A 26,407-nucleotide genomic window follows, 5' to 3' on the forward strand; every position below is an offset into this window, starting at 1 on the left:
GGTTGAGGATAGATTACTTGTAGTCTATATCCCTTGTGCTTTCTAGGATTTTATATAAATGGGATCAGGAATTATCCTATACTGCTTTGTGTGGCTTTTCTCACTCAGCATACTCAATTTGGAGATGCCTCAAGGTTGTTGACTGTATTATCAATAGTGGACTCATGATTGCTGGGTGGTACTCCATTGGATTTGGGACGTCCAGACTTGATTTATCCATTCACCTGTGAGCAGACACTTGCAAAATGTGGATTTTATGTGTTTAAGGGTATTTATGTTATTCCTAGGAAGACAAGTAAGTGGGCTAATCAAAGGTCATGGAGGTGGGTGACCTTTGCTTGGTTGTAAAATGACATAAAATCTATACAAGTAAGTTTACTTTAAAATCTATATTCCTTCCTTCCTTCTTTCTTTCCCTCCTTCCTTCCTCTCTCTCTGCTTTTCTCTCTTCCTTCCTCCCTTCCTTCTTCTCTTCTTCTCCTTCCTTCCTTCATTCCTTCTTCTTCTGTTTCTTTCTGCTATCTGTTATAATCCCTGAATGGGATAATGCGCTCATACCATTACAGTGACTCAGTCAATACCAAAATATTGAAAATCACAAGCTGACACAGGGCATAACAGTTTTGCTGATTTAGAAACCAGGATTCTGGTCTCTGAATTTACTTCATAATGGTTGTCATTTAATGTTTTACTAGTGGACTTTTTCCTAGTGGAAATCATATAGTGGAGAGATGGGTTTATCTCATCCAGCAGAAAATGTGGGTTTATATGAACTGTTAGGAGGAAAAAAGAGTATGTTTTTAGTAACAGATATTTAAATTTTTTCATGCTGTTGAGTATTCTCTTTTATATTTTATAATAATGATGTTGCAAGAGTCATTGAATAGGGGCACCTGGGTGATTCAGTCAGTTAAGCATCTGCCTTCAACTCAGGACACAATCTCAGGGTCTGTGATTGAGCCCTATGTCCAGCTTCCTGCTCAACGGGGAGTCTCCTTCTCCCTCTGCCTCTACCCCTCCTCCTTGCTCATGCTCTCTCTCGAGCTCTCTAATAAATAAATATTCAATAAATCTTTGAAAAAAAGAGTCATTGAATATCAGTCAATTTGGAGGAAGTTTGGGGAGATATGTGGATCTTTTTAGAAGTCTCTTAAGTGAAGAACCACAAGTCAACATATTAAATTCTTTCCAGCAGGAATTATTAAAATAAAGCAAGGAGAAAATTGCTACATTCAATTTTTATTCATATATTTAAGTTAAGGGGGGGGGGGGGGAATCACAGAGATTCTATTCTAAATCAACAACCTGGATGAGAAAATCAGAATCTTGCGTGATGAGTAAACAACATTTGAAATCATCCAAGAATGAGTTCCTACTGGTTCCGCAGAGCTGAGTGGAGCTCCACTCCACTCAGCGGAGCTCACCATGGAGACAGGATGATTTCATGCCCCAGGGGACACTTGGCGATGTGTGGAAATAATTGGGGTTGTTGTCTCTGGGGAGGGGGTGCTCCTGGCACGTGGTCTATGGAGACCAGAGATGCTGCTCCTCACCTGACAGTGTCCAGGATGTCCCACCCCAGAGAACCATTCAGCTCCAGATGCCCACAGTGCCACAACTGAGAGAACACAACCCAACCTGGATTTGACTGATTTCCCAACTCTGCCTCTTCTCTGCTCTTGTTAAGAACACAGATGGGAATTTCTGTCTTTAAGCATCTCCTCCGCTTTAGCTGCTTTGACTGGCCAGCTGTAGATGTTGGTTCTGAACACATAGCAAAGAAAGGAAGGAGATGCTTGGTTGAAAATAATGACCAACACTTTGCTCCATTTCAAGTATGGCAGGCTGAATTTTGCCCAGTTCTGCCTGGGTTGCAATCAAGTCCTTGAGTCGCTCGCCTACACATGGATTACCCCCATGAAGATAACATGCCGGTGCTCTGCTGGGCATCAAGCCACCATCATGGGTCCACTCTGTAAGTCGACTGTGGCTTTCGTTCTATAATTGCGTGATTTTCCAGGTGTGTAAGGGAAAGAAGGAACTTTTTGGAAGAACATACAGGCACTTCCGAGACTGGTCTCAGTGGCTAGAAGATTTTTTTTTTTTTAAGATTTTATTTATTTATTTGACAGAGAGAGATCACAAGTAGGCAGAGAAGCAGGCAGAGAGAGAGGAGGAAGCAGGCTCCCCGCGGAGCAGAGAGCCCGACACGGGGCTCGATCCCAGGACCCTGAGATCATGACCTGAGCCGAAGGCAGCGGCTCAATCCACTGAGCCACCCAGGCGCCCCTAGAAGATTTTTGTTAGTGAATATTAGTAGGGAGAATGTTTTAATTAGTGTAGAGGCTGCATTTGGCTTTATTAGTTGGCCCTAAGCTATACCCTAACCCCTAGAGCCCCCTGGATCCACAGAAGAGTGGGAGTAATCATAGTATTACTGTCCTTCCTCCAAAGCTTGAGGAGATAACATCCAGGTAGCATCATGGTGTCCTTGGATGAAAGGTCCCATAAAAGTAATTACTGTTTTGATTTCAGCTGCGGTTGAGGAATGCCTCCCAGAATTATACAGCTTTACCATCAAAGAGCCCCAAAAGATCAGTGAGTGCATCTTCCTTACTTTAAAGGAGATAGCATAGATTTCTGCACCATGAGTATATTTATCCCTTCCTCTTCAGCTTGATTTCAGATGGCTTCCTCCTGATTCTGTCGAAAAGCAAGGTTGCAATCAACACCCTTACCCCTCCCTTTTGCCTGCTGCCTCTGGAGTGAGAAGAATGGCACACCATGGTGTGCCATTGCTTATGATTTCTTAAAAAATTAATATTTAGTGGCAGTATACCCTCACAAAACTTTTACCAGCCAAGTGTGCAGGTAATTTTCTTAGAATCTTTCTTAAAAGTGTATTTGTTTCCTGGGCTGCTGTAACAAATGACCACAGACTGAGGGCTTACAGCAACATAAGTGTAACCTCCCCCAGTTCTGGAGACCAGAGTCTGAGATCCAGGTGGGGAAGGGCTGCTGAGATCCAGGTGGGGCAGCTCTGTGCTCCCTCCCGAACCTCTATGGGAGGGTCCTTCCTGCCTCCTCCAGCTTCTGGGGCTCCAGTCATCCCTGGGTTTATGGCCACACCCTTCCCATCTCTGGCTGTGTCCTCACATGGCTTCTTCTCTATGTTTGTCTCTCCTCTTCTGTCTCTTACAAGGACACCTTACTTGGATTTAGGGCCACCCTCATCCTCAATGGTGTCATCTCCAGATCCTTTATTTCATCACATCTGGAAATATCCTATTTGCATATAAGGCACCATCCCCAGTTTCTTCCATGTAACTACCTGATAATCTCTCTCTCACTAAAGTGTCCATGACTGATATGTTTTGCTATTTCTGGGTCATTGGGAGGTAACCTCTAAAGGTGAAAACATGAAAATGAGGAATTTTAAAGACTTTTTTCCCCCCAGCTTTGTTGAGATGGAATTGACACAGGACACGGTAAATTTAAGACATACAATGTGATGATTTGCTGTTGATATGTATTACAAAGTGATTACCCAAAACTGGCTAACTAACACATCAGTCACCTCACATAGTTGCATTTCCCCCCCATCATTTTGGAAGGTCCACACTACCATCCAAGGGTGCTGGTTTTGGAGTTTTGTTTCATTTTGACTTGATTTTTGACTGTCATTCTCCCTATGAAAGAATATAGTCCACACACATCTGCATTTGCATTTTTATCCATCTGAGGATGTAATTCTTTTGTTGGCTAATGTATTACCTGCCTTTTCAGTTAATAACATGACCTTATAGAGTAGGGTTTTGAGCAGTGTGTCTTTATTAGGTCCATAACTTTGAACATCTCTTCAAAGATAGCTAGGAAATAAAATCAATTTGGAAAACCACATTGATCTATGACACAAGTCTCATGCATTTACACACCTCCAGAAGCCCAAATATACATCACCAGTTTGCCCACCTTTAAAAAAACTCCTCTGTTAGGATGCCTGGGTGGCTCAGTGGGTTAAAGCCTCTGCCTTCGTCTCAGGTCATGATCTCAGGTTCTTGGGATTGAGCCCTGCGTCAGGTTCTCTGCTCAGGAGGGAGCCTGCTTCCCTTCCTCTCTCTCTCTGCCTGCCTCTCTGCCTACTTGTGATCTCTGTCAAATAAATAAATAAAACCTTTAAAAAAAAAAACTCCTCTGTTAAAATCTGGGTGTGGGGGGAGGCAGTGGAGAAAAGGGTTGTGCAGAATGGAGTAGAGAAGCTTCCTGGGTAAACACGTTATTCTTGATTTGATATGTATAATTCTTTGGGACAGTAGGAGCTCTGTGATAACTGATTTCCATCTATTTTATAAATAGCTTTTATTTCTAAAGTTCTTTAGAAAGAACTTTGCACAGTGACTAGGACCATCCGTGGTGAGTTTACCAATCTTGGGTTGGAGAGATATGTTCTTAGGAAATGAGGTGGATATGGCTACAATTGGTAAATTAAAAACAACAACAACATCATTCTTGCATCTTTCATGCAACCTTGGGAAATACTCGGTATCTTCAGTGAGCATGTACTAGAAATGCATTTTGGAAACTACTGGAAATTTACAGGAATGCCATCTAATGTGCGAGGCAATGGGGCTGAAGAGAGGAAACATTAGAGTATGGATTTTGGGGACGTCATTACGGCAACAAGTTGAATACACAAGTATTGATGGGGGTTCTGTGGGGCAGAGGCAATGGGAGGGTCAGCTTCACCAAGTGGCCCAGGAGAATCATCTCATCCAAGAGTCTTCCTGGAGGAAGACAAGGGAATTGGACACACACACACACACACACACACACACACACACACACACACGATTATAAGGAAGAGACCTTCTGAATGCCACATCTGCAGTTTACCAGCCTCTGTGAAAGTGTTCTAAGCTCTATGACCCCAGCTCCCTCTCCCATAAAACAAAAGAAGTGTCATAAAGCCTTTGAGGCAAGCAAGGTGAGGTATTTTAAGGATCCAAAGGGAACACTGGAGATGCCTTGGGGATGAAAAGCCCTATAAACTCTAGGGTGGTGTCATTAATCGTTATTATATACCATTTGCCTTGTGGGAAGTTTCCTCAGCCTACCAAGTATCACCAACTTGGAGCCATTTGGGGATCTTGTGCGGGGAGAACACAGGACTCTACCACTCTTTGGACTCTTATAAAAGGATCATAATTATAGCTGCTAACATGCCTTCTTGCACTCAAAGAGTTGGGCCAACATCGCCATACGTCCAAGGTGTTCATCTCTGTTTTTTTTTTTTTTTTTTTAAGGTGGACATTGCTTATCTACATTGGGGAGGAAAATGTTCCTTGTAGCTGTGTACCATACACACCGTATGCCTGGTACACATAGTTATGGAATGACTGCCCATTCGTCGACGACTGATGTATGTCAGTGACTTGCCATGAAGGGTTTTTGTTGTCAGATTCACATCATGTGTTGGAAATCTGCCGTGACATCTACCCAGAAATAACTGGGTGGTGTTCTTTGTCAGATTCTGTCTGGACGAACATGACTGCTTTGCAAATGAGCTGTGAAGGACTGATTGAGAGGTTGACCACATGAACAGGTTCTTTATTCCTCTGGATCGACCGCCTGGCTATGAGACAAATGTCAGCTCTAAGGCTCTTGTTTTTTTTTTCTTTTTCTTCCCTAGGGGAGCAGCACACAGAGTCATGAAGCAGCCTTTCTCTAACTGGTGAGTAGGTGACTTCGTAAACCATCCTTTTTCTCTGTATCCCAGACAGAAGGGTTCTCCATCCCGTGTTCCTCACCCGGGCTGATGTTTGGTCAACTGCATCAGCCCTGCACCTGCTACAGATAATGAGGGGTGTGCCAGGGACTGTGGGTTGCTGACGTCCCACAGGATGCCTTTTTTGAGGAAACGATGCTTACCTTACGAGTGATGGCATGTATGCAAATTAATGGGGTTGCCGAAGGTCCAAAGTCATGGATCGTTGTAGGGATTTTAAGGATGCCCATGGATGAGCCAAGGCTGGGGGGTGGGTAGTGCAGGAAAGTATGATGGAACAGCATAGAACACCACCTGGTGTGGCTTGCCAATCATAGCGCAATGGGAAGCCATTGGACTTGGTGGGGGAGCATTGCAACCAGATTCATAGTATAGGGTTGCTCAGGTTGGCTGCATTTTGGAGGGCACTCAAGTGGCAAAAATGGGACGGGCCAGGTCATTTGGGAGAGTTTTGAGGGGTCCAAATGAGATACGCTTTGAGTTAGTTGGCTTGCCATGATGGGGCTTGTAGGTGGATGCATGCAAATGGATTTAAGATGCATTTTTTTGAGGTAGAGTGAGAGGGGCTTGGAATGGAATGGATGGGTTGGAATTTGGGATTTTGGAACCACTTTCCTGCATGAGAGAATGGTCCTCAACTGGGAGCGATTTTGTTCAAATACTTTTTGGCGCGTATGATAGCATTTAATAGTTACAAATGCATGAGTCTACAGCCTAACACTTAGGAGCATATGCAAGTATGCCAATTTTCCTTTTTCAGACGTTAAAAGAATTCTCAATGTTATTTTAAATGTATATTTTAAGGTATTAAAAATTACCACTGAGCATCAAAAGAAAAAAAAAAACACAAAAGCCACACTCGCTAGCGATTTGCTCCTGATTTTCTACTTTGTTTACCTATGTATTCAAATAAATCAGATTATGAGGCCTCCCACTCAGGTTTAAACAGTATTTAAGGGTCTCATATCATGAAACGGTTGGGGAAGTTATAAGGATTTAAATATCACCAGGCATAGAAAATTAATTTGTATGTTATACTATGTGAACATAGAATAGGATTTTAAATAAACATTCTGGGGGCGCCTGCGTGGCTCAGTCAGTTTAGCATCTGCCTTCGGCTCAGGTCATGATCTTGGGGTCCTGGGATTGAGTCCCGCATCGGGTTCCCTGCTCCACAGGAAATCTGCTTCTCCCTCTCCCTCTACTTCTCTTCCTTTCTGTGTTCTGTCTCTTTCTCTGCCTCAAATAAATAAATAAAATCCTTAAAAATAAATAAAGAATAAAGGCGTAAAATAAAATAAATACTGGTTTCTGAGAAAGGTAGGCCAGGGGTACTGTGTAGTGGGCATCGGTAAGAAACAGCATGGTGGCGCCTTCTCAGCTGCCCATAAGGCTGGTCCGGATTGACCGTGTGTATTGCTGTGTTTGTCAACGTCCCCAAATGCTTCCAGGACCGGCTGGCTGGCGGTCTGCCTGTGCTGCTGGATGGGGGGTCTGAGTGCGGCCTTTACCACGAGGAACTCCAGGCCCAACATTGTGCTGCTGATGGCTGATGACCTTGGGGTGGGGGACATTTGCTGCTACGGTAATAACACGGTGAGGTAAGGAAGCCGCCCCTGCCCCACTGTGGAGGGAGGGGTGTGCCCCGGGGCCTTGGGGAGTAGCTGGGCCCTAGCTCGGGGGTGGCCGGTCTTGACCATCCGTCGGCACCAGGAAAAGCAGAGCTCAGACTATGCATCCTGCTCTCCCTGGTCTGGTGGCTGCTGTCCTGCTTTTGAGGTGAGATTCCCCTAACACGGCAGCTCCTCTGTATAGCACGGAAAGGGCACCGTTCCGGGGGCAGAGCCCATGCACAGGGTGGTACAGCCATGCCATGCCCTCTGTCTGCTTCCAGAACTTCTGTTTGGCCCCCCAAAGGCAACCCCACACCTAGTACCAGTTGCCTCTACCCCTCAGCCCTCAGTTCCTAGCAATCACCAATGTGCTGTGTCGCTTGGGATTGGCTCATTCCAGTAACATGGATTCCCTCCTGGTCCTGGAGTTGGGAGTGTGAGATCCAGGCAGGGATGAGGCTGGGAGTGTGAGATCCAGGCAGGGATGAGGCTGGGAGGCTGAGATCCAGGCAGGGATGAGGCTGGGAGTGTGAGATCCAGGCAGGGATGAGGCTGGGAGTGTGAGATCCAGGCAGGGATGAGGCTGGGAGGCTGAGATCCAGGCAGGGATGAGGCTGGGAGGCTGAGATCCAGGCAGGGCTGAGGCCACTTCCTTCTGAAGCCCCTCTCCCTGGTTTGTAGAGCTCATCTTCTCCCTGTGTCCTTAAGTGGCCGTCCCTCTGTGTGTGTCCTCATCTCCTCTTCTTCTAAGGACCCTACTCCTGCTGCATGAGGACACACCTCTGAGTTCGGTTTTAACTCCTTTTCCTCATTAGCGACCCCCAACTCCAGAAACGGTCCCATTCAGAGGCCTTGAGGGATCGGACTCCTACTTATGAATTTTGGGGACCACCATTCAGCACATAATACACATTATGTACCCTTTTGTGTGCGGTTTCTTTCACCGAGCATCGTGTTTTCAACGACGTGGTAACGCGTGTCATTCCTTCCTTTCTGTCTGTTTTGGATACTATCCCATGGCAGAGACGAATGGCATGAAAGCTTCTCAGGGTCTTCCCTGAATTTTTTTCAAAGCCTTCAGTGACCATGATCCTTCTGCTGAATGCCCCTTGCCCCCCAGCTCCAGACAAATCTTATTCATGTGCAAATACACATAACTCTTAGTCTGGAGTTAAATACTGCCCTTTCTGCTTGGAATGTGGCTCATGGAATAGTCCTATATTTTAAGTATATCTTTGGACTTGGAAAGGAGTGGATCTTCTTAAAGGCACTGAAGGTCTACATGAGCACACGTGTTTCCCTGTTTAACTTCCGCAAGCAAGAGATGGGTCGGGCAGGAGACATCGCTTGAGAATCTGGGACTGTCACTCTCAACCAGACACTGAGTGCACCTGCACCCGACATCGGGCTGCACAGGGTCTCCCTGACTCAGATACTGAGAATGTTGGGGAGTGTACAACTCTGTCCTCTATCACCCTGCTGAGGGCTTGTGAGACTAGGATGTGATTCACGTGTTGTTAAGATCGGGGACACCTTAGCTGACGAGCAATGTGGACAGTAAATTAAACCCCCAAATGTCCCCATTTGGTTATTAAAAAGAAAGATACATTTTTACTACCAGAAATACAGTAAAATTTTAGGTAACCGAAGTCACCAAGTTCACTTCAGGAATATATTATGAGCAAATGGACTAACATTAGCGTTGAAACGCCTATGAGCTCAGACTGGTTATGGTTTAATTATACCCGCGGACCTTGATTAGTCTTCAATTGTTTTGCCTGAAGATACATTGCTTTTAAAGTCTGCTTTCCATCTCCTTGGGGCCGTCGGGGAGGCATGCGAACAGGTCGATGGACTGACCTTTAAGAGGCATGTGTTTCAGGTCTATTGGAAAGATAGTCCACTGGACTCAAAACAGGATGGCTTTGAATGTTCTTTGTCTCATTGAGAATTAAAGACCCACGTGCTGAATCCTCCCTCTGTCTGCAGAACACCGAATATTGACCGCCTGGCAAGCGAGGGCGTGAGGCTCACCCAGCACCTGGCAGCTGCCTCCGTATGCACCCCGAGTCGGGCTGCCTTTGTGACTGGCCGGTACCCCATCCGATCAGGTGGGGCAGGGCAATGTGAGGACAATGCTGTCTTTATGCCATGCTTTCTTCTCCTAGGTCTTGGGAAGAACAAGGAAAAGAAGGAGCCTCATACATATTCTCTGTCTCACACACACACACACACACACACACACACACACACACACACAACATGACAGTGTAGAATCAACATTACAAATATCAATTTTTATACTCAGCTGCAGCATTTTCAACATTTTATGATGTAGAAGTTATCAATATTCCCAATCCTTAAGTTTCTAAGTTTCTACCCAAGTATAGAGATGCCTACATAGGACCTCAAACTCAGAGGAGGGTCTGGGGGAGACTTGGGTTTCTCCTCATGCAGGAAGATGAGATCAAAGTTCTGCTCCATCAAATTTTTATACACACACTAACATCCATACATATATTTATAATCAATTAAAAGATGTAACCACTTTTCTTGAAAGTGTTAAATAGGCTTTTGTTTTTTAGGATTTGGCAGAAGGCATCCTTTTTAGTGTACTTATTTCTGCTGAGAACGGAAAAAGGAGAAGCAGATAGGATCACAATGCTATTTTAACATATTTTGATTTTTTTAATTGATTGTGCATGTTTGTGTGATGCCTTTCATGTATAGGTTTATTCTTGTTGGTTGTAACATCAGTAGGACATAAGCACCTCAAGGCACAAATGTTCCAGTGGTCAAGATGCAAGGAATAGTTCAGTGAGCACAGGAAGCTCACAGGGGCCCCTCCAGCATTCCAGGAAAGTCCTCCTGGATGATGTTGCTTGAAATGTGAGGAGTTAGGAGGGAGGGTGTGCTCATAAGAGAAAGGGGCATGCACAGGCAATGCAGTCAGGCATGAATGCAAGAGGTCACTGAGGCAGCCACAGCAATAATCAGTTGTCTCAGATTAGCAAACATAGTGTAAGCTCTACCCCAGATTTAGATTTCAAGAGAAGGTGAGGGACGGGCAGTAATGAGGTTTGACTATGGGACGGAAATGGGTTAGAAGGGTTCTTCAGAAGGTCGTGGGATGGTGGACAGCATTTGGCTGGTGGACATCCAAGCACAGACCAGCTGAATCTCTGCTCAAAAGCTATGGTGTGGGAGATAACTATTCGAACTGTTTACTGGGGTAGAGTTATCTGGACTTGACGTGGGATTGGACAGAGGAGGTGATGCTGAGTGAGCGGGAGGATCCCAAAGGGATTCGTGCATTGGGTGGCTGGGGGGATTATGACATCCTTTGTTGAAGCAGGTTTGAAGTACGATGACCACGGACTCTGTGTTGGTCATATTGTGATTTGGGTTCCTAAGTATAGAGACATCTAGATAGGACTTCAACTTCAAAGGAGGGTCTGGAGGAGATGCAGGTTTCTCACCAGGTAGAGAGATGGCATCAAAGGTCACAACTGAGGTCCAAAGATATCATTCAGAGTCACATACACAGTTACATTTGAATTTTGAATCGTCGATGACTAGATTTTTAGTATAAGTATACCCCATGCAACATGTGGTGCTTATACTAAGAATCCATTCATTGTTCATATGAAATTCCAGCGTGACCTGGTATCGTGTGTGAGTTGGTGACCCGGATCCACATGGAGCACATGCCTTTGACAGATGTGAGGACGAGCTAAGTAGAAACAAAAAAGTAAGGGAACATTCTCGAAAGAACAGAATGGTGGAGGCTCAGTAGAAAACGTTTCAAGGAGAGCAGGATGAATCCCGGAGTTTGTTGTGAGGGTCGTCAAAGAGGGACTGTGGGACTCACGGGGTGCCTCCTTCTCTGACTTCAGGAATGGCATCTCCCTTCAACCTGAACCGAGGGCTCACCTGGCTTGGAGGCTCAGGCGGTCTGCCCACCAATGAGACGACCTTTGCCAAGTTGCTGCAGCATCGCGGCTACCGCACTGGGCTCATAGGTATGGCCCGAGGACTCTGAACTCGGAAGCATGTTCATGCACTTCCCCTTTATACTGGGATTTAGCCTTCCTGGGATGTCAGCTGGACCCATGCCAGCTGCCCTCTTGTTGAAAGGAGACACGTGGGGCAGGGATTCAATGTCATTTCTCTGGGACCTTTGGTATATTGAGCAGAGTATGAGAAGAATCATGGGAACCCAAAGCAAATGGGCTTGTCCATCGTTATCACCAAAATGGAATATTCTGTAGGGGGGCAGGACAGGGGATTTAATGCTTTCATAACATCATTACCAGCAGAGAAGTGAATGCGTTTTTATTTATTTTTTAAAGATTTACTTATTTTAGAGTGAGAGAGAGCAGCGAGCAAAGGGGTCTCTACTGTCCTGTTTGAGTTGGAAAGATGCAGGTTGTAGAGAAAGCAGTGTTGGTGACAATTATGACAACCTTTTGAGCATCCTCAGGACAGTGATTGGGGTATCAAGAAGATGCCCCCATGGCAAGACAGTGCAAGTCATACTTAGGTTTTGCTAAGCAAAACCCATGTTCTGGAAACAGGTGGACGTGTCGGCTGCCATTTTGTTTTTCCCACAGGCAAGTGGCACCTGGGTTTGAGTTGTGCCTCTCGGGACGATCACTGTTACCACCCTCTTAACCATGGGTTCGACTACTTCTACGGGTTACCCTTTGGCCTCCTCAACGACTGTCAGACGTCCCAGACCGCAGAGCTTCACCGCTGGCTACGGGTCAAACTCTGGATCTCCACGGCGGTGCTCAGTCTGGTCCCCCTCCTGCTGCTTATCCCCAAGTTTGCCCACTGGTTCTCCGTTCCGTGGAAGGTCATCGTCACCTTCACTCTTCTTGCCTTTCTCTTTTTCATTGTCTGGTACTCCAGTTACGGGTTTACGCGACGTTGGAACTGCATTCTTATGAGAAACCACGAAATCATCCAGCAGCCAATGCGGGAGGACAGAGTGGGTTCCCTCATGCTCAAGGAGGCTCTTGCCTTTATCGACAGGTATGGAGTCCTTTGTGGTCCAGTTCCATGCATGGGAACTTTGTTTGCATTTTGGAGAAGTTGGGTTCATCTTGGGGTTACGGACCTTCGTGTATCTGTGTGTGATATTTTCATATACTAGAATCTCTCCTGAGAATAAAACTGAGCATTAAATTTCCTGCAAATTATAAACACTGAAAGGGTAAAGAAATATATCTTGCTCACTCTTTTTTATCAACACTGGAATCCCTATACTTTGGTCCATATAGCTTCAATATGGATTGGGATCTAAATGGATTCAACCTTTGGGACTAATGTTGATTTGGTGTGCTTTAGAAGCAGCTGGAAAATCTTTCTGTGTGCATGAATGATGAGGAGTGATTTTATGTATAGATACCTAATTTGAAGTTTTATGTGTTCAATACAAACCACATGGGCATGAAGGTAATTATCTCCCATCTTTGCATGTCGGCTCCCTTCTAGGTTACTAGCCAGAAGCAGATTGAGTTGTGGGTGTGGATGCTCTTTGAGCTGGTGTGTATGGAGTTCAGGGGAGTGGATGGAAGAGGAAAAGGTATAACCCTGTGGGGTTAATGTATCCAACAGTGGGATCCCATCCACTCATACGCTTTGAGTCTTTGTTCTAACACAGTGGTCACAATGTCGTCACTCAGCTCTGGTTGTCACTCCCCTGGCTGTCTGTGACAGAACACACCCAATCTCTATGACCTTCCCCCTTTGTAATGCCCAGTTGTAAAAGTGTGTGAAGGAGTCGTCTTAAGTGGCCCCATTGGATATTGAACTGCAGAACACAACAAACAAGATGTATGAGCACCTTAGCTCCATCTATCTGGCTACCTGTGATTCTGCATAAACAGCCTCATAGCCCAAAGTTAATGCCAAAGTTCCAGCCATCACATTTATGTCCCAGACAGCACAGAAGAGGAGGAGGAGAAAGGAATGAAGAAGTCTTTCTTCAGAAGACAGATGGCACTCACTATTTTGTTGCTAATGCAAACGTCCCAATATTCTTTATTCCTACTCATGGCCTCTCCGTGGACGTCCTGCTGTGCTATTTGCTAATCTTGTGAGAGGTATTGGTCATGTAGGGACATAAACAACCTCTATCAACTGTTGTGAGATCTTTCAGCTGATGTGGAATCCTACTCCTGGAGAAAACGCCTCTGTTGGTGACAATAACTTAGTTCACGTTCCAACCCTTAGGTATAAACGCAGCCCCTTCCTCCTCTTCGTGTCCTTCCTACATGTCCATACTCCACTGATCACCAAAGAGAAGTTTGTGGGGCACAGTAAATATGGACTTTATGGGGATAATGTCGAAGAAATGGATTGGATGGTGGGTAAGTGTCCAGAAAAACAATCTTAGGTATCTGATGCCTGGGCTAGAGAAAGTGAATGCATACTGATTGCCTCAAACAACGGACAGCCCCTTGTGGATCTTGGGCACTCGGTGAATATTCGTTCCCAGGAACTGAATCAAAGTCTGGCTGTCGGTGCAGGAAAATCCGTGAGTATTCCCCACATGAAAACAGTTGCAATTATAAATATGGGATTTTCCCATCTTTTAAATAAAACTGTTCAACACGGTAAAGGAGACTGCCCTTCCCCATCATTCTGATGGATAGGAAAGGAAATGTGCTTTTCTCCTTAGCTCATTTTTACGGGAAAGGCTTAGAAATGTGGAGGGAATTTACCTTAACTGAAGTCATTTGATTCAAAGTCATAAGGGTCAATGTGGAAATAAACACAAAGGGTCATAAATGAGGATGTGGGGGTTGGGGGAGAGGAGAGCATATGCATATCAGTAAAACAATAAATCGTGATTTCCAAATAGCCTTTTCCATCAATTGCGCAGGATGGAGTATTTCTTCATCTCAAAAAGTGTTAGGAAGATTATTTTTTTCTGCTACTTTTTGGAAAGTGTTCTCTGCAGAACCATCTAGACTTCTAATATTCATAGGATATGAATTCTATGAATTCATATTCATAGAATTCTAATATTCAAAGAATTGAACATTTTTAAAGTTTCTTAAATATAATGTTACTTTTATATATCCTAGGTATATATATACATGCATTTCATATCTATTAATATTAAATCAATTAAGCATATGATTGACTTAAGTTAATATTTAAAATGTATCCATGCACGTTAAATATTAATGCTCATATAGGTATACATATACTGTTTATATGGTGTATGTGCATGCTACAATATGTATGTTTTTTTTTTATTTCCCTGGCAGATACAAACATTGAAACCCGCTACAGTAAAAACATTTCTAACATTGTAACTTCAGTGAAGTTGTAAGATTATGATTTCTTTTCCTTGATGTTTGTTACAGTCTGGGTTAATCTGCTTTGGAAACCAGGCATTCTGGTGCATTCATATGTAGAGTCACAGAGCTGTTTGATGCAAATAGACTTTCTTTCCCTTTTTATATGCAGAGTTTGCCACAAGCAGCTAATTACATTTATTCTGTACGCTGTGTAAATATACAGGTGTTCTGTAAGTAGTATTAACTGCATTTAGTAACACTTTTAATTGCATTCCTGGGCTAATCCCGTTTACATGGGAGAAATGAAAAGTAGGTATTTCTGTGCATGACGTCCTCCCAAGACACTGCATTTCTTCCCTTACACGGTTTATGAAAATTCTATCAAAACCAGACGCGGATCAAAAATCAGAGAGGCGTCGTGTGTGTGTGTGTGTGTGTGTGTGTGTGTGTGTGTGTGTGTTCTCTAGTTGGCAATATGATGATTAAACTTAAGATCATTTCCTAAGTTAATAACTTTCTCAAGAAGAAGCAGTAACATTGGGGCCCTCAGAAAGAATGACATGCCAAACAGATCTCCTGCAGGCTCCAAGTGTCCAGGAATATTTTAAATCCCCAATTTGAGAGAATTTGTACTTTAAAAACATATTTTAGCAGCTTTTTTAAAAAAGATTTTATTTATTTATTTGACAGACAGAGATCACAAGCAGGCAGAGAGGCAGGCAGAGAGAGAGGGGGAAGCAGGCTCCCTGGTGAGCAGAGAACCCTATGTAGGGCTCAATCCCAGGACCCTGGGATCACGACCTGAGCCGAAGGCTTTAACCCACTGAGCCAGCCAGGTGCCCCACATTTTAGCAACTTTTGATTCTTGCCTTCTTTCTTTGTATTTTTGTCTTGTAAAAGATTTTATGACTATTATGTTGCCGTACATACATACATGTACACGCATGCTTCTATGATTTACACATTGCATACACATAAGTTTACGTATATGTATTTCCAAGAAATAAAAGGATTCGTGTGTATTTTATTTACTTGGTATATGTTACAGATAACCTTTATGCTAAAGATGATAGCCAGCTGTAATGAATGAGAACTGATATTTTACATGTAAATTATTCTCTTACCAAAAAGCCATTATCATCTTAATCTTAGGAAATCTGGGCTTTAAAATAGGTTAATTTCTAGCTGCAACATTTCTAAAAAATGGCCAATGTGGCTTCCAAAATAAGTCACTTTTAAACAAGGAAACAGAAAGTTCAAGGAGTTGTTGCTCAAACCCATTTTCTTTGCAGCTGGCCGCATTGTCTTTCCATGTTTGAATGGGGCGAGATTGTGGCAGGGGGAGTCACACTGGCTGGTGGGACTGTGATGTGACGATACAGAGCCCAGAGTGAATGTCCCGCTGGAATCGGAAATTAAATCAGCATAGCTCGAGATGTGGCTAGATCAGCTTACTATTTGTTTTGTTCAAAGGCCCTTTGTTCCCAGGATGCCTGAGTGGCTCCGTATGTTAAGCATCTGCCTTTGGCTCAGGTAGTGTTTCCACGGTCCCGGGATTGGAGCCCCATGCCCTGCTCAGTGGGGAGCCTGCTTCTCCCTCATCTTCTCCCTTCCCTGCGGCTCCCCCTGCTTCTGCTGTCTCTCACTCTCTCTCTCTCTGACAAATAAATAAATGTAATATTTAGAGGGAAAAATAAATACATAAATATTTAAAGGGAAAAACAAAAAACCCTTTGTCCCCTTCAGAGATAGTCCATACATCAACACGATGCTTGCGGAGTGAAGTGAAGGACTCATTATAGTCTGATGCTTGAGAAGAATAACCTGCAGGTCAGGTGCAACCTTCAGAGGGGTATGGGGTTACTGCCTCCTTGACGAGGCGGGGCTCATGCTCTCCAGGGCAAGGGTATGAACCTGTGGATTTATTCCTGGACATGTCAGTTTTTAAAGCACCTTCGCTGTTTTATTAGTGTTTGTGAGTTTCGTTGAACTGACAGGCCTAATATGTGATGGTTACTTGGATTCTGAGTGATGCTCTTGTTGTATACTACATACTAGTTCATACTTTCTAATATATTGTATGGGTATACGTCGTGATGTATATAATATGTATATGTATTATTATGTAATTTGTAAAATAAATGTATTTTCTTATACATTATATAATATATATTTCCTACATGCAGTATATATTATATCTTATATTTACATATTTATATAATAATGTGTATTATATTTCTTAAATATTATGTAAGAAGGGGAGCCTGGGTGGCTCAGTGGGTTAAAGCCTCTGCCTTCGGCTCAGGTCATGATCCCAGGGTCCTGGGATCGAGCCCCGCATTTGGCTCTCTGCTCAGCGGGGAGCCTACTTCCCTCCCTCTCTCTCTCTGCCTGCCTCTCTGCCTACTTGTGATCTCTGTCTGTCAAATAAATAAATAAATAATTTATTTAAATAAATAAATATTTAAATAAATAAATAATAAATAAATAAATAATTAAATTAAATTAAATTTAATTTAATAATAAATTAAATAAATAAATATTTAAATAAATAAATAATTTATTAAATAAATAATTTATTTATTTGACAGACAAATTTATTTATTTGACAGACAAATTAATAAATAAACAAATAAATAAATAAATCAAACCTTTAAAAAATTATGTGAGAAAATAATTAAAACTAAAACTAAAATGATATATTAAATGTTATATAATAAAATTACATATTACAGAATAAAATAGCATTAGTGTTATATAATAAGTAACCATTATATAATACCATTATATAATATATAATATCAAGCATTATGCATATGTTGATAGATTATTTATATTATATAATAGATTATATGTATCTCTGTATACTTATTTATATATATTTATATATAAAATATATCTATATACTTAATATATTATTTGAAGATATTATTAATTATAACTTCTATAGTTATAAATATTTCATTTTACCTACATATCATATATTACATATTTGTATATCATATATTACATATTACCATATAATAGTCAAAATATAGGAAGTATATAGGATCATAATACATAAATTATATTTTATATGTTTACATACAAATAATATATTTATCAAATATTATAGTATATATTTTATGTTACAATTTATTATTTAAAATATAACATTCAAACATCTTATATATTATGTTTTAAATATTATTGTGTTTATTAATATATTCGATAATTTATATCATATATTTACTATTTGCTATGTATTTATTCTGAATATATACTTTAATATTCATATATAAATATTATATAATGTAAAATATACAATAACTAATTTTAACTATCTAAAGCTCAATTTAATATTGTACATTCTGTAGTATATGTATTCTATGCCATATAGTATATATTTATGTCTCTACTATATAGTATAGTTAAATATATTACATATGTTAGAGTACAGAATCACCATTTATTGTCTATTACGATAGCCTATACCATAAAATAACCCTTAATTATACCGTTACGCTAACACATGCCTAATAATGACATCATGCACTGACAGAGGTCCATGGTGAAAGGTGAGAGTTTCTTGTTTCCTCCCACACCAGGTAGGATCCTGGAGACCCTGGACCGGGAGCTCCTGACCAACCACACACTGGTGTACTTCACCTCCGATAACGGGGGTCGCCTGGAGGTGCAGGAAGGCAAGGCCCAGCTGGGGGGCTACAACGGCATCTACAAAGGTGATGTGCAGAGACCCCATGTGTCTGAGTTTCATCCCTCCAGTGGCGTATACTCTCTGTGCCTGCACGTGCATTCATTTGCAAACTCGGTTTGGAGAATTTCGTGGGAGTTGTTCCCTCTTACGAAACCAGACTGAAAAAGGTGCAGGTTTGGGGGTGGTTTCTGAGAATTTAAGACCAAAGTGCCTGAAGTAATGAGAGCCTCCTGAGTAAAAATGCAGAGGATCTCAATGACCATCTAAAGCAGGTCTCTCGGGCTTGTCACCCTGAGCATTTGGGGCTGGATGACTCTTTAAGTGTTTTGGGCACTGTAAGGATGTTGAACCGTGTCCCTGGTCATCACCCTAGAGTTTCCAGGAGCACCTACCACTCCCCTTAAAATAGTGACAACCAAAACTGTCTCCAGACATTGCCTAGTGTCTCCCAGGGCCAAAGTCCTCTCTAGTTGAGAACCACTTTCACTAGAATAATACTTACCAGAGAACCCAAATCCAAGTTTTTAATGGAACGAAATAAAAAATGTTATCACTGTGCTTCAAACACTGTGAAATGATCAGGAAAGGATGTGTTCCTTTGGAGTGGGTGCCTTCCTCCTCATTGTGAGTGGATTCTTCTGACTTATTTGATGTACACCTGCTGGGTTATTCAGTAGCCCCACTGAGCCTGCCCTTATGGATCAGCAAAGTAGATTAAACAGAAGAGTTTAAAAATGAATTTGGTGTTTGCTACTCCCCTCCAACCACCCCAACCCCAATCAAAAAAAGTAAAAGGTTGTCAAACTTGTCATCATTACAAAAGTCGGAACTTTAGGAGTTCCTTGTACTTTATGAAAAAACTTCAGATAGATAGGTAGATGATGGATGGATGATGGGTGGATGGATGGGTGGATGGATGGGTGGATGGAATAGAGAGATGATGGATGGATGGATGGATGGATCGATGGATGGATGGATGGAAAGATGGATGGATGGGTGGATGGATGGGTGGATGGATGGATGGATGGATGGATGGAAAGATGGATGGAAGGGTGGATGGATGGATGGATGGATGGATGGATCAATGGATGGATGGATGGAAAGATGGATGGATGGATGGGTGGATGGGTGGATGGATGGATGGATGGAAAGATGGATGGATGGATGGATGGATGGAAAGATGGATGGAAGGGTGGATGGATGGATGGATGGATGGATGGATGGAAAGATGGATGGATGGATGGGTGGATGGATGGATGGATGGAAAGATGGATGGATGGATGGATGGATGGATGGATGGAAAGATGGATGGATGGATGGATGGATGATGGATGGATGGATGATGGATGGATGGGTGGATGGAATAGAGAGATGATGGATGGATGGATGGGTGGATGAAATAGAGAGATGATGGATGGATGGATGGATGGAAAGATGGATGGATGCGTGGATGGATGGATGGATGGAAGGATGGATGGATGATGGATGGATGGGTGGATGGAATAGTGAGATGATGGATGGATGATGGATGGATGGATGGATGATGGATGGATGGATGGATGGATGAAAGGATGGATGAATGGGTGGATGGATGGGTGGAATGGAGAGATGATGGATGGATGGATGGATAGATGGATGGATGGGTGGATGGATGGATAGATGGATGGATGGGTGGATGGATGGATGGATGGAAAGATAGATGGATGGATGGATGGATGGATGGATGGATGGATGGATGGATGATGGATGGGTGGATGGAATAGTGAGATGATGGATAGATGGATGGATGGATGAAATGATGGATGAATGGGTGGATGGATGGATGGATGGAAGGAATGGAGAGATGATGGATGGATGGATGGATGGATGGTTGCAAAGATGTGATAGGTAAATTAATAGGTAGATAGATAATAGATACATTGGTTGATCCATGGATAGATAGATAGATAGATAGATAGATAATTGATAGAAAGATAGATTGTAGATAGATATAATAGTAACATTGTGTATTTTGATTGACAGCAACTGACCTCCTACATGTATTCACCTTTTCTGGTGGGTCATGCCAGCTTGCTGTAGACTTACTGTTAATTAGCGTAGACTAAACTGTTGACAAGCCTAGCAGCAAAGGTGTGTAATAAAATTAATATATGCCATTATATATGTGTTGATTTTAATAGTGACATTGCCTCTGTGTGTGTGTGTGTGTGTGTGTGTGTGTATTTGTGTGGTGGGAGGTTGTGTGTGCATAAAACCATCACTCTAAAAAGTGCCTTCGCACGCCTCTCAAAGAAATATAGCAAAATTGTTGTGAGCCATTTTTATCTTTGGAACTGACCCCCAGCTCACCAGGAGGAGCTGAGTCCATTTAAGGGACAAATTTTGGTGTCTGCATAGACGATTAGATTTGTTGTAGGTCCTAACACAGTCGCTGGCTATTAAATATGACTATGAAAATGTGACGGTGGGTTTATGTTTGCTCTTTTGTTTGTTGCTTATTGGTATACACACATAAATTCAGCGCAGGGAGCTTGCTAAGTTTTCCAGAAAGAAGGACATTGCTGTTGAGCTGGGACAGCTTTGGACACTGGCTAGCCTGCAGTCTTTGTCCCTAAATGTTTTCCCACTTAATGTCGCTGCATTTCTACGTGGAGATACCCCATCTTGTCTTTTATTTATAATTCATACTGTCAGAGTAACCAACATGTAAAAGTTGTTTCATGAACATTTCCTGTTTGTCCTACATTGGAAGAGTTTCTTCCTACCCCACCCAGAGAATCTCATGGTCTGTATGTCTGTATAATCTTGACTATGTCATTTGGCTTAGGACTGTATATCTATTCTGCAATGAACATCTTGACCTCAGAATAGGTCCTAAAGCAAGGGCTCACCTATTATGTGCTCAGAAACACCCGAAACATCCTTTGTCTGAGATGGGATCTCAATACTTTCTCCACCTCCATCTTTGTCCATATGGAAGATCACTGAATAAAGTCCAAATTCCTTATTTTCTCTCAATGATCAGCATGGCCCATGTAGAACCTGTTTCTCTGGTCTTGCTTGGAGCCTCATTTACTTACCCATCTTTTAGAGCCCAATGTGATTCCAATAAAGACTGAAGATTTGCTAGCTTATGGAAAGTTCTCTTTTCTCATAATAGGGAAACTGTGAGGCACTCATTGGCACCAAATAATGCACCATATTAGGACATCACTTGTTTTTATTTATGGCAGCTGGGTTTGTCACCGGATGGCCACTTTCACAAGTCGAGTTTCAGCTTCTGGAAAGCAAGAAATATATCCGAGGTACTCTGTATCTCTCTCCATGTGTGAATATAGCACACTGGCATGGATTTGGCAAGCGACAGAAAGCGTTCTATCTAGATGCAATTCCCAATTGGGTGGAGAAATATGGTTGACTTGACTTTATCATTGACTTTCATGTTTGGTTTCAGGTGGCCAGGGGATGGGCGGATGGGAAGGGGGCATTCGTGTCCCAGGAATATTCCGGTGGCCGACAGTCCTGGAGGCTGGGAAAGTGATTGATGAACCAACGAGCCTAATGGACATTTACCCAACCCTGTCTTATATAGGTGGAGGGATATTGCCCCAGGACAGGTACGGAAACAGCTCCAGCCACTCACCTCTCCCACTGTCTTAGAAATTATGTAACATTCACCTTTTTTCTGTTTGTTTGTTCTTTTTGTATAAAATGAGTGAAGATATGTAATAAGTTTTTTTAGAGTCCATTCTTCTTCTCCCGTTCCCTCCCCTCCTCCTCCTACTTTTCCTCTTCTTCTTCTCCTTCTCCTCCTCCTTTTCCCCCTCCTCCTCCCCCTCTCCCCCCTCTTCCTCCTCCCCTTTCTTCTTCCTCTCCTCTCCTCCTCCTCCTCCTTCTTCTCCTTCTTCTTCTTCTTCCTCTTCCTCTTACTGTTCTTCCTGTCCTCCTCCTTCTCCTCCTCCTCCTCCTTCTTCTCTTCCTCCCCCTCCTCCTCCTTCTTCTTCCTTCTTCCCCATCCTCTCCCCCTTCCTGTCATAATATGTATGACCAAATCATGCCTCTCTCACTACTTTGTTTATCTCTCCCTCTCTCCTAAGAATCATTGATGGCCGCAATCTAATGCCCCTGCTGGAAGGCAGGGTGTCCCACTCGGAGCATGAGTTCCTCTTCCACTACTGTGGGGTCTACCTGCACACAGCCAGGTGGCATCAGAAGGACTGTGAGTATGAAGATGGAAGACACGTGGGAACACAATAAAGAAATACCCCGTTTCCTTTTCCTTTTGGGGGAAATTGGGCCATGCACACAGCACCCAGCCATGATGATTCTTTTTCCTTAGAGAAGTTAGTTAAGCAGCCATTGCCACGTGGTAGATTTTAGAGGTGTGTGTAAGCTCGTGTGCATGAATACATCAGAGTGAGAAAGAGACAGGAAGAGAGATATGAAAATCCAGAACCAAGGACATGGAAATAATTAGCAACAAGAAATAAAGTCTGCAGTGTAACTCACACAGCAGTTACCATCCCCTTCTAGTTAATCATCTCCTTCTTGCCTTTATACTATAGGATTCATGGAAACAGATATAAATTAACAAGAGATATCCATTTCCTGTAGACACTGTAGACACTAGAATTCTTACTTGATGGGAGTTAACTTAATTTGCAGAAAAGATATGGGTTTTTCTTCTATATGACCCATCACTTGTGGTGTAATCCATTCTTTAGGTTAGTGTGGATCAATCTCCCACAAAAAACTAGAACACACCCACAGAAACTTCTTCCTTCTCGATTCTGTCTCAGTTAGGGGCATGATCAATGGTAAATAACAAAACAAAACAGCTCCCCTCAACAGAAAAATTTCCCAAATTTAACTATAAAAGGCTAAGCAAATAGAACTTTACTTATATTTTCATAATTAGGATTTCAGAAGTTAGAGGTGCAGAGCTGGTACAGTACTCAATGCCATGACCAGGATCTGGGTTCTTTCTCTATTTCTACTTGGCCCTCTCTGGCATGCCTGTTTTCATTCTTATGCTCATTCTAATGATCTGTTTGCAAAGTGGTTGCTGTTTCTCCAGCCATCACCTCTGCTCTCCATATAGGAGGGAGACAGAAGAGCAAAGGGGGTAAAGGACTGAGTTAGGGGACTTAGCCTCATTTTATTAGAAAATCATAGCCTTCCTGAAAAACCTCACCCACAGACTTCTGGGCAAGCCTCATTGATCAGAGGCTGGGAAACACTTATGATGTTTTCCATTTAAAATTGATTTCTGGAAATAGGACTCCTAACCATTTATGCAGGAAGAAAGAACAGAAACAAGGAAGGAAGAGAGAAAGAGGGACAGAGGGAGGAAGGAAAGAACAAGGAATGATGCATCCTGACAAATCACCTTGGTCAGTGTCAGACCTGAAATTGGTATTTAGCCTTAGAAAATTTTCCACTTTGCCTATGCACGTCAGAGCAAAGTAGCAACTGGAGTTAGAATTTCCAGGATCAGGGCCGCCAGGATGGTTCAGTTGGTTAAGCATCTGCCTTCGGCCCAGGTCATGATTTCAGGGTCCTTGGGTCGAGCCCCACATTGGGCTCCCTGCTCAGCAGGGAGTCTGCTTCTCCTTCTGCCCCTCCCCGTGCTCAGGCTTTCTCTCTCTCTCTCTTTCAAATAAATCAATTAAATCTTAGAAAAAAATAATTCAAAAAAGTTTATCAATTGTTGGCAAAGGTATTTGAGAAATATATTTTCAATGGAAAGTCTCCGAAAATGATAAATATAGCATTCCAATGGAGTCCTGTTTTCCAGGTGCAACTGTGTGGAAGGTCCATTATGTGACTCCCAACTTCTCCCCAGATGGAGCTGGTGCCTGTTATGGAAGTGGCATCTGTTCATGCTCTGGAGATGTCACCTACCATGACCCTCCCCTGCTCTTCGACATCTTCAGAGACCCTTCTGAGGCCCGACCTCTTCACCCTGATAATGAAGCGTTATTTGACTCGGTGGTCAAGAAAGTCGAGGCGGCCATCAAAGAGCATCGCAGGACACTCACACCTGTCCCACAGCAGTTCTCAGTGTTCAACACCATTTGGAAACCGTGGTTGCAGCCCTGCTGTGGGACTTTCCCCTTCTGTGGGTGTGACAAAGAATATGACATCCTCTCCACTCCTTGGTGAGCAGAAAGGGGACAAGTAATTATGCTTTCCACCATTTTTATTTTAAACCCTCAGATTTCAGTTCTTTCTTCAAGTCATGTCCAGGAGCTCAATGTAGTGAAAGTGGATCTGGACACCAGTGTACCTGGAGAAGAGCATTTGTGGTGTCATGTTTTTATATAATTGTGTCATTGTTCAAGCAAGAAGATCGACCAAGGTAACCTTCTGGAGATTCTTATGGGTCTGTGGTTCTTAGAAGATGATTCGAAGTGGTAGGTCTGATGGCATTGTATTTACATAGTTATGGCAGAAACTCCTACTTGCAGGTCCTCAACCCAGACATCTTATTTTTATTATCAGTGATGATAAATATTTTGTTTCAACCTGAAGCAGATGATGTACAGAACACTGATGTACAGAACCTTCTCATTTCCACTCCTTGATTTCCTGCCTTCTCTTTCCTTCTCTTCTTGTCTTACAAAATTCCCACCTACAGGTCTTGGTTCTTCTTAGTAACCTTTGATTGGGGAGGACTTGTTGTGTCTTGGTGTTTTCATGTGTAAAATGGGGGAAACCAGAGTCTATTGGATGGAGTAGCTGTGAACACTACACGCATTAATTCACCTGAAATGACTATATGTACAGTAAATAGTCAATGTTATTGTAATGGATGTTGTAATTGTCTTCAATTGTAATTCATCATATTCCATGAAGTACAAAGTAGGAAACGTAGAGATGAGGCAGTATTTAAAATAGAGAAATATGGATAAAAATGTTTTTAATGGATGAAAGGCATTCAGGAAGCACACTTAGAAAACTATTCTAAGCAGCATAAACAAAAATAAATCCATTCCTTGGACAATCATGGGAAAACTGCAGATCACAAAAGACCAACAAAAAAACTTTAACTCAATCAGAGGGAAACATCAGATTTCCTATGAAATAAAAAGAATTAAAACAAGAGTAGATGTGCTAAGGCCCTGAAGAAGCCACAAGACAACAGAGTATTATCTCTTCAAACTGAGAAAAAATTGTCAACCCAGATCTTCTTACTCAGGTTATTTGATAATGATGGTGAAAATTTTAAAAAACATATAGCTATTATTTTAGAGTTCTTTTTTAAAAGATTTTATTTATTTATTTGACAGAGGGAGAGATCACAAGTAGGCAGAGAGGCAGGCAGAGAGAGAGAGGGAAGCAGGCTCCCGGCTGAGCAGAGAGCCCAATGCGGGACTTGATTCCAGGACCCTAAGATCATGACCTGAGCTGAAGGCAGAGGCTTTAACCCACTGAGCCACCCAAGCGCCCCTAATTTAGACTTTCTGATATTGTTTTGTAAGACTTCCTTTAAATTTTTTTTCTCCCTGATCTGAAAATTGGATAATTTCTGCTGATCTGTTTTCAAATCATTGACTCTCTTCCCTTTGTGACCTATTTAGTTCTTAGGCATTTACAGTGAATTTTTATTTAAGTTCTACATTTTTGATTCTAGAATTTACATTTAGCTCATATTTGATCATTACTATGTCTTTGCTGAGATTTATTATTTTGTTTTTGTTAGGAACATATTTTTCTTTATCTCATTGAACATAAAGATTTCAGGTGCTTTCAAGTCCTTATCTAGGCTATCTTGGGGTTAGTTTCTGTTAATATTTTTATTTGTTGGTTTTATTTTGAGAGTGGGTCACATTCTCCTGACTCTCTACATGGAGTGATTTTGGACTCTATCTTGAACATTTTGAACATGATGTATGGAGATTCTGGTTTCTTTTACATTCACAAAAAGTGCTGATGTTTTTTTATTTTTTAGGAAATTCACTTGGTTGGACTCAAATTGAAAGCTCTGGCTACT

At 42.3% G+C, this 26,407-nt stretch overlaps 1 protein-coding gene across 1 annotated transcript in view; it reads left to right on the top strand.

Annotated features, from left to right (window-relative positions):
* The window catches only part of LOC123935813 (arylsulfatase H-like), a 34,358-nt gene extending 8,783 nt beyond the window's left edge, over positions 1-25,575 (top strand). Inside the window, exons 2-11 of the mRNA XM_045996609.1 lie at positions 5,690-5,731; positions 7,237-7,386; positions 9,388-9,509; positions 11,295-11,420; positions 12,012-12,435; positions 13,639-13,775; positions 18,302-18,436; positions 21,866-22,028; positions 22,509-22,630; positions 24,209-25,575. Coding sequence (XP_045852565.1) covers positions 5,690-5,731; positions 7,237-7,386; positions 9,388-9,509; positions 11,295-11,420; positions 12,012-12,435; positions 13,639-13,775; positions 18,302-18,436; positions 21,866-22,028; positions 22,509-22,630; positions 24,209-24,576 — 1,789 coding nt within the window. The 3' untranslated portion in view covers positions 24,577-25,575. The remainder of the gene's footprint in view (positions 1-5,689; positions 5,732-7,236; positions 7,387-9,387; positions 9,510-11,294; positions 11,421-12,011; positions 12,436-13,638; positions 13,776-18,301; positions 18,437-21,865; positions 22,029-22,508; positions 22,631-24,208) is intronic.
* The last annotated feature ends 832 nt before the right edge of the window (positions 25,576-26,407 follow it).

Source organism: Meles meles, chromosome Y, assembly GCF_922984935.1.
Source record: "Meles meles chromosome Y, mMelMel3.1 paternal haplotype, whole genome shotgun sequence".
NCBI classification, from domain to species: Eukaryota; Metazoa; Chordata; class Mammalia; order Carnivora; family Mustelidae; genus Meles; species Meles meles.